A 9,343-nucleotide genomic window follows, 5' to 3' on the forward strand; every position below is an offset into this window, starting at 1 on the left:
GAACAGTGTTTTATCAGCAGGTTCATGCAGCCATTACACAACAGTAAGCAACCCTAACACCACAAGAAAATAATGCACAGTAGTCTTGAGCACAGTGACATCTACAGGCCTTTTGTATAAACACCACATATTCCCCCTATAGTAGGAAAGCATTTGGACAACTATAATAAACAGCAACAATTAAACAGTATGCATTTTAAAACAATATATTTCAGGCCTATTGCAGTTGACATCAGGAGTAGGAAAATGTCCTTCATCAAATGGAGCTTCTCCAAAGTCATATCTAACAGGAGCATTCCATATGCGTCCATCAGACAGTTTAAATGTGTATGGTCTCACTTCAAGTGGTGTAGTAAATTTAAATTTGTCCTTGTTTCAGTATTCCGGGTTTCTTAATTCTGACTAAAGATCCAGGCTGAAAGTGTCCTTCTCTGGCACCACATTTTCTGTCAGTATAAGCCTTGCATTTGGCTTCTTGACGTTTCGCAATGTCAGCAGTAGATGATTTTATAGGCACAGTATTTTGTGGAAGTTTGATGTGCTGCTCTCAAGCAGATTGGTGCTGAAAGAGAATGAAGTACCCATTCGAAGAAAAGTAGGAGGATGGCCCTAGGTAGGGATATGAGCACTTATTTTGATTTGTTTACAGGCTTTGTGGTATAAGTAGGTGAGAATCCCTAAAAAAAGTCTGGTGCTTATATTTCCATTCTACCTCTATCTGACAGGGGATACTAAGTCAGTAGGTTCCATAACCCTCCAGCTTACTTAAGCCTGACCCACCAACTAAGATGTAGAGTCTGTGGGTCAAAATTGAATGCCAGAGCCTGTCCAAGACGTATTTGTGCCCAAGTCAATACTACCTGAACCAGTGCCCTGCTTGTACAGTGATTGCCTCACTCACCACTGCTTGCCCACCTACTACCAGTGTGCGCTTCATTTTGGCTTTCCCTCTCCCCCTTCAACTGTACTTTGTACCTTGTTGTGCCCAAGATACATGCCTCTCCTGCCTACTCCTAGTTCTGACTACTGACATTTTAATCATATTACCCCTAACCCTATCATGCATGGGGTTGAGAGATGTGGGTCTGATTCAAACCCCTGGCTGAGCAATTTTATCTCCCATGTATGTAAATACACTGCTAAAATTATTTGTACCAATAACAATTGATTTTTTTTTTCACAAAAACACAAAAAAGCCCCCGAAAACAGCTCCCAAGGAGACACAGTGTTCCTGTAGCCTCTTCTAAATACATAATTGCAACATGAGACACTTCCTAATACAGATGCATATAGCGCATGAGATGCCTGGTCCTACTGTGACATATATGAAATGTAGCACTCTCTTCTGCTCTTAATTAATCCTTTCATTTTACACTAAAAATAAGTGTATGGATTTTCCAAAACAATTTTTAAAAGTTAATGTCATCTGTAAAGGCAAGTGTTTTGGCTTTCAGGCTCTTTTTTGCCTGATACTAGTAAAGGCACAATAAAAGAAAATAACATAATAGAAATGTAAGAGAGTAAGAGACAATAAAGCAAAACAAACATTGGGTATATGCATATAGGTCACTTTATTTTCTGTTCATCAACAGGTTTATTTATAGGTTTGAGGGCTTGTGGAGGGTTTATGTTATTCTTCAATACATCGATGTTCAAAATCTGTCCAGCCAGGTCATTTACATTCCTAGGTAAAAAAATACATTTTTAATTTAAAAAAAAAACTATGACAAATTATGTTTCCATGCCAGCTCAATTCCAAATATTTTTATGTGAGTTACTGGGAAATTCAAATTTCTGGTAAGAAGTGTCAGACAGTAGTCTGGAAATTGCTATACATGTCATAGGCTTCAGAAAGGCATGTGTAACAAATTAGGAAAGTTTTGCTTTGGTGTACATTACAGTGTATGAAAAGAGACTAGGAAAAGAAGAGAGGAAGATAAACAGTTTGGAGAGTGAGCCTATGGGCTGTTTTTATTTCTGCTGGCTCCTGGAATCTCAGCATATGAGCAATTTTTAAGGTTTTCATATGTATTCACTTTCTATTTCCAAGTCATTAACTAAAGGTATGTGCATCAATATGAAGGCAACAATAGTCTGCTAACGAGGGATGCAATTAACAGCAACCTGCCCCCAATACATCTTGCTCTTTTAGTATTCATGTAACCATTCTTTTAGGTAGGGTTTGTGGCATTCAATCCATTCCCTCTCTTCCCACTCCAATTAACAGTACTATGTCCACCCTCCTGATTAAAAACACTGTAATAGAGAGCCATAAGCATTATAATCTTTCCCTATCAGATAATAAGAATTAATATAGGAACATCCTTCTATATCTGTAATAATGTTTATCCTGCCTGCTTTGTAATGCTTTTTAAAAGGCAAATATTTTCCTCTTTAAAGAGAACATAAACATTTTATATAATGATAAGTGCATCAGAAGAACCATAACCTAGACTCAACCATGAATGGCACATGTACTTGAGGTGCACTCTACTAATTCTGCCCCTGTGTGTGGCATATCTTTGTGTCTTTAGATCCCAATATTCAGACAGTGGAAATGGAGACGGTCAGTATTTTGTTTTAGGATTATGGGATTATCAAAGGTTGAGTTGTATTTTCAATTAAACATTTTTTGAGGATTAAAAAAACTTGAATATTTAATAATAAATGTAAAATGTAATAATGTAAAAATACACCATCTAAAACCTATTGAGTTTATGTATAAATCAGTGGGAAACGTCACTTGAACCAAGTGTATAATTATAACCCCCTTAGTGTATAATTGTTTGATTGTTGGGCAGGAAAAGGAACTCCCATGATGACATATTTGTGTATAATAGCAGCCTGGAGCAGTCTCAGTTTTCTATTGTGAATTATGCAACAATAAGAGAATGTGCTACTGTATAGTTAAGGCAGAAAGTAATTCTGACACAACTTTGTTAATATCTGGGTTCCTGTGGCTTATAGTCTGTACAGGTATGGGACCTATTACCCAGAATGCTCTGGACCTGGGGTTTTCTGGAAAACAGATCTTTCCGTAATTTGGATCTTCATATCTTAAGTCTACTAGAAAATCATGTAATCATTAAATAAACCCAATAGGCAGGTTTTACTTCCAGTAAGGATTAATTATATCTTAGTTTGGATCAAGTGCAGGCTGTTTTATTATTACAGTAAAAAAGGAAATCATTTTAAAAATGTTTCATTATTTTTATAAAATGGAAGAGATGGCCTTTCCGAAATTCAGAGCTTTCCGGATAACGGATCCCATGCCTGTACTAGAAACTGCTAATTGCCCCCCCATAGGGAAAAGTAAAATAACAATCACCGTTGAGACCGCTGAAGTCCTACGAGTCACGACGTCCAAGAGCTTTTAGAGCAACTAAATAAAGAAAACAAAATATATTGAGGTTACACATGTCAAACATAGGAGAAGGTGCCCAGGTTTTATCTTGTGCAATTAAAAATACATATTCTAATGTTTGCAAAAACCAATTACTATATGGGCAAAACTGATCTATAATCTGTAAACAGAAATGGAAAAGAGCATACATCTATCTTATTAAGTTTACATAAAAGTAATATTTTTTGTGTTAAAAAGAGAATCGACGCAGCTTAAGTTTCAGTCCCTGATTATCTCTCACTTCCCTCTGAATTCCATAAATATAGCTACCTCTAAAGTTCCTTTAGGGAAAACCAGTTCATATGGAAGTGCACTGCTTTGGGGAGAAATGGAACACATAATTCTGAAGCAAAAACAGCTACTTTTTTCCAGACAGAAAGACTGCTACTTCCGCCCCACTGAATGCCAACTATTTCAGAATACACTGTAAGGCTACAGATTTATTGTTATTGCTACTTTTTATCATTCATCTTTCTATTCAGGCCTTTCCTATTCATATTCTAGTCTCTTATTCAAATAAATGCATGGTTGCTAAAATCCTTTGGACCCAAGCTGAAGTTATAAACTGGAGAGCTGCTGAATAAAAAGGGAAACTTAGAAAAACTCAAACAACAACAAAGTTCTTTTGGTTTTGGCAACCACTATCCCTTTAATATTTATATCGCACTTTTTTGCATTTACACTTTTTGTTGGTGTTCAACTATGTTACTGTGTTCCACAAATGAAACTATTTTTGACTATTTGATACATTTGACTATGTTATATATAGAATGGATAATTACAGATTTCACATTAGGGGGCAGATTTATCAAGGGTCGAATTTCGAATTTGAAAAACTTCGAAATTCGCATTCAAAGGTAACAACCGAAATTTATGTATAAAAAAAAGTTGAAGTTTTTTTTTTGCAGATGAATAGTCCGTATTTGTTTGAATTCGTCCAAGTAATAGCACGTTCAAATTGTATGAATCAAAGTTTTTCCAAAAAAAAAATAATAGATTTTTCAAAGTCCACCCATTGACTCCAAATAGGTTAGAGGAGGTCCCCCATATGTTAAAACAGAAATTTGGCAGGTTTTAGATGGCGAATGGTCGAAGTCGAATTTTTAAAGGGACAGTACATGATAAATTTCGATATTCTAAATTTCCATTTTTTTTCAAATTCAAATCGAATTTGGACTATTCCCTAGTCGAAGTAGACAAAAAATTAGCTCAAAATTTGAATTTTTTTTTAATTCAAATTTTCACTTCGACCTTTGATAAATATGCCCCTAGTTGACAACCACATATCTTTCATTGTATATCTGTCAGTAATGCCCTATATGCCCATACATGTGCTTCATTTTCGAATTGAGAAGAAATCTGTAATCACGACACTGTCAATATAGCAAATGTCCATGCTTAGATAGAGAAAGAATTGTCTGACATAGTATTTTTGAGACATACTTTTGAAAAATGCAGAAATGGGTAAGTTCTGGTCTATGGACAGTATTATTAACATTTTCTATTAATGCTGTAAATGCTCCAGGATGATTCTAGCACATGCTACTTTTTAAAAAAAAATATTTTGTCCCCTTACCTTTAGCAATTTTTCCTGCAATTGCTCCAGCTTTAGATGCCATTCCTCGGACGTAACGCTTGTCATCGTCCTCATCTGCATCTGCAAATGCCGAAGCCTCTGCCATTATGGTTGCACAGAGTGCTGCAATGATCAGACAGAGGAAAATTTGTTTGTACATCCTGTGGGGAAAGAAAAAAGCATAAGAATGGGTTACAAATAGGGTTTAGTATAAAATACATATTCCTTTACTTGGACCAGTTGTAGCTCATATCTATTTCTAGAACAAGGTTGGTAACTTATTGTAGCTTTGGGAAAATCTTTGTAAAATCAACAGTGTTTTCCTTTCATAGCCATTACTTGAGTTCACCTCACAATCTCTTTATTTTATAATAGCCCTTGTTACCTGCGATATGTATTTATAAAACCATTCTGCTTTGTAATATATTCCTGCTCCAAGTATTTTCTACAATGCTATGAAATGCAGTAATGTTGAATAGGTTGGTGGGCCTTGCCCGTGTCGTTGGGATTTGGTAGATCCCAGCACTTGATACATAATGTATTTTGTGATATGTTAACCTAAACTGGTGGACAGAATAGTTTCTTGTAAGCGTAATAAATAAGCTAAAAGTGCAATCTCACTTGTCTTTTATTCCAATCCAATACTTTTTATTAAAGGGGCTGTTCACCTTTAAATGAACTTTTAGTTTTATGTAGAAAGTGATATTTGACATTGACATTTGACATTTGAAAGCTATACAAATGAAAAAATCGAAACGTTACTTAGAATTAGCCATTCTATAACATACTACAAGTTAACTTAAAGGTGAACCTCGCCTTTATATTGCAGACACATTGCAGACATACAAAAATAACAATTTGCAACACAATATTTGTCTTTGTATGTTAAGGAAAGCTGAAATATTAATAATCTGTAAGAATTCTAGAATATAGTTACTATGCAATGAAATGAAAATGCATATTCCCTTGATTCTCTTACCTTCCAAATGTAATAGCTCTTCAAAACTAGAAGTAGCAAAGTGCTCCGTACAATTGTTGTGCTGCTTCTTCATGTTGCACTGAACCTTATAAAGCTCCTCTGACTGTCCTCTGTTTGCACAAACTGAGACAAATGAGGCATTTGCATCACTCAAACTCAGCTTGATGCTGTGAACTCATGACAAAGTATATGCACTACAGGTAAAGCAGAGTCTGATGCTTGCCCTCAAGCCTTTCTTTAGTTTTGCTATGTAATTGAGTTTTTTTCAATGAAGTTTGTCTTTGCTTATTTCAGTTGTCAGATTATGAGGTGAATAGATGTCTTTTGATAAGTGTTTTTCAGACTTTCTCAATTCAAGCTTTCCTTTGAGGGACAGCATCTGGTCAGGGTTCCTCTTGAATAAGTGGAACTTGTCAACTTTTTATAGTTCCAAGAATATCCAGAAAACTATTTATTTTAAATCTCCCCTTATCTGGGCTTCAGACTTGACTTCCAGGAATTTCTGAGACAGTAAATAAGAATTCACCCAAATGCCACTCTGGTCTTCAGACTTAGTTAGGCCTTGGGGTCCAGCTCCAAATTTCAGGAACCTATGCCTTAGCTGAAGTTAAAGTCCTCGAAGTGCTACACTGTGCAGATTTACACTAAATACAATCTAAATACAATCAAACTCTTTGCAAGGCACTGCTGCTATCACTTTATTTGTGGACCAATTGCTTTTGTTACAGTAGAAAAGTTGATGAATATACCAGTTACATACTGGTTCGGTGCTTCATGTTGTCTGCCTTCTTCCAAAATGGCGCCCGTGCTGCCCTGCCACCCATGCTCTGGGTGAGGTGTCTGTTTTACCTCACAGAGACTTCAGCGTCCTATTGGAACGGCCGTTTCCCTTGTGTGTGTGCGGTGGCCATTTTGGGTTTAAACGCAAGGCGAAAATGTGCGTCACTTCCGCACCGTGTTTTTTATTTTGCTTTTTTTCATTGGTGTCCTGCCCGACGGTTCGAGTTCAGCTTCCCTCCTCCCTACCGGGCAGAGAGAAGGAGGGGTTTTTACTCAGTCCTATTCTTAGTCAAGAAAACCTCGGGAGATTGGAGACCCATTCTGGATCTGAAACTAGTCAACAGGTACTTGAAAGTCCGAAAATTGAAGATGGAGTCCATCTTTTTGGTAATCGCAGCAGTACAACCGGGAGACTAGTTCCTTTCCTGCATATCACAGTAGCAGAATCTCACCAGTACTTCCTTTGCTTCACCATTGCAGGGAAGCATTTCCAAATTTCGGTGCCTACCTGTCGGCCTTTCTACAGCCTGAGGGTGTTTTCAAAGGTGTTATTCACCTTGATTGCGGCTCTTCCATTTCCATTTGGCACTATCTCAACAACATTCTGGTGTCTAGAGCAGCAAAGTTGGACTGTGCTCTTTTACCAGAGTTTTACAGGGATCAGCAGTCAAGCTTCTGAAAGACAATACAACTGCAGTAGCCTACATCAAGAGACAGGGAGGTACCAAGAGCAAGTCTCTACTTCAGGAGGTTCAACCGATCCTGGATTGGGCATAGAAAAATCTCTACTTGCTGACTGCAGATTACCTTCTGGGGATAGACAATCAAGAAGTGGATTTCCTGAGTCACAACACTATGTCGAGTCACGAATGGACCTTGAATAAGGAGGTTTTCCACATGCTGGTGGAGAGGTTCCGGAGGTCAACCTCTTCGCAACAAATATCAATACAAAGCATCCAGCATTCTTCTCCAGGAAGTTTTGCCCAGCGGTGAAGTTGGATGCTCTTCTACAGCCTTGGTCATTCAACCTAGCCTATGCCTTTCCTCCATTCCCTCTCATCCTCAAAGTCCTCCTGAAGACCATTCAGGACAAGGTCGACTTGATCCTGGTTGCTCCAAATTGGCCTTGAAGGCCAGAAGCTCTGTCTCTTCAGGCTTGGAAGCTGATCGCACGACATTGCCAGGGCTAGGTTTACCTCAGAAGGTGGTGGAGACTCTCTTTAAGGCAAGAAAACCCTCCACTTCTTCCACCTACTACAGAGTATGGGAATGTTTCCTGTCTTGGTGTTCCAAGAATGATGACAGTGGGGATGTAGGTTCTCTTTCCCAAGTATTTGGTTTCCTCCAGTCTGGTCTAGACAAAAACAACCTCCCACAAATAAAGTGCTCCCAGCTTGGAGTCTTCCTCTCGTTCTGAAGTCATTGTTTATGCCACCTTTTCGAGCCCCTGGAATCTGTCTCCACCTGGTACCTCACTCTCAAGATGCTGTTCTTGCTAGCCATAGCTTCAGCATACAGGGTAGGAGAGTTGCAGGTTCTTTCTTCTTGTCCGAAACACATTACCTTCTTTCATGACAAGTGGTTCTTAAACCAGTGAAGTCCTTTCTCCGCAAAGTCTTCCTAACCTTTCATTTAAGGAAAGAAGGGGCTTTACCCATTTTTCTCTAAGGATATGCAGAAGTTGACCCGGTGCGTTGCCTAAGACTCTACCTAGAGGTGTCAAATTGCTTCAGGAAATCCAACAATTTGTTTGTCATTCCAGCGGGCTGCAGAAAAGGGCAGGCAGCCGCAGTTTCCACCATCAGCAGATGGATGTCCATATGTATCTCCAAAACCTATCAGGCCCAAAGCAAGCTAGCTCCTAAGGGTTTAAGGGCACATTCTATGACGGCTGTTTAAACTTCATGGGCAGCCTTGGCGGAGGTGCCTACAACGCAGATTTGTAAGGTTGCATTGTGGTCATCAGCCCGAACCTTTGTTAAACATTATCAGTTGGATTTGCCTACTTTCAGCAGTCATGCCTTTGCTGCAGGAGCCCACCTGGCATTTTACTCAGTAAAAAAATTTCAGCAGATCGATGTCCTGTGGTTTGTTCCCACCCAGTTGAGTTGCATTGCTTGGTACATCCAATTGTATAAAATGTGAATGTAAATTGTGAATAAAAAAACCTTGCAGCACAGTTTCTGCGGTTTTATGTTCCTGTTTGTCCACAACCTTAAAGATTTGGCATTTACATCCAATTGTAATGCTGATATGGAGTGGCCAGGAAAAGGGAGAATTGTTTTCATACTTACCGTAATTCTCCTTTCCTGGCCACTCTCCATATCAGCATTTTATCCCTTTAAGACTAGAACTTGGTATTAGACAAGGTAGGGGTGTTCCCTTGGTACATTTAAAACTTGGGGGGAGGGACGATCTGGCAATGGTGATATGGAGAGTGACCAGTAAGGGGAATTATGATAAGTATGAAAACAATTCTCCCTTATTTCTTCCTCTAACCTAATGAGCTACTGTATACATTGAGAGACTGATGGGTACTGCCCTAACCCTGGTATATTGGTGATGGTAAACAAAATTGTATGAGTTTTTTGACTAATTGATCCTC

The 9,343-nt window shown here is 38.4% G+C and overlaps 1 protein-coding gene across 2 annotated transcripts; it reads right to left on the reverse strand.

The window, feature by feature from the left end:
- Nucleotides 1-1,552: 1,552 nt before the first annotated feature.
- pgla.L (prepro-PGLa L homeolog) lies at nt 1,553-6,054 on the reverse strand. 2 transcript variants are annotated; one of them, XM_041565304.1, is made up of 4 exons: nt 5,959-6,054; nt 4,980-5,140; nt 3,329-3,382; nt 1,553-1,684 (listed from the first exon to the last, which is right to left on the reverse strand). In XM_041565304.1, exons 2-3 carry the CDS (start codon nt 5,137-5,139, stop codon nt 3,348-3,350), a joined length of 195 nt encoding a protein of 64 aa, XP_041421238.1. In that variant the 5' UTR covers nt 5,140; nt 5,959-6,054; the 3' UTR covers nt 1,553-1,684; nt 3,329-3,347.
- Between the last annotated feature and the right edge of the window lie 3,289 nt (nt 6,055-9,343).

Source organism: Xenopus laevis, chromosome 6L (assembly GCF_017654675.1).
Source record: "Xenopus laevis strain J_2021 chromosome 6L, Xenopus_laevis_v10.1, whole genome shotgun sequence".
Taxonomy (NCBI): domain Eukaryota; kingdom Metazoa; phylum Chordata; class Amphibia; order Anura; family Pipidae; genus Xenopus; species Xenopus laevis.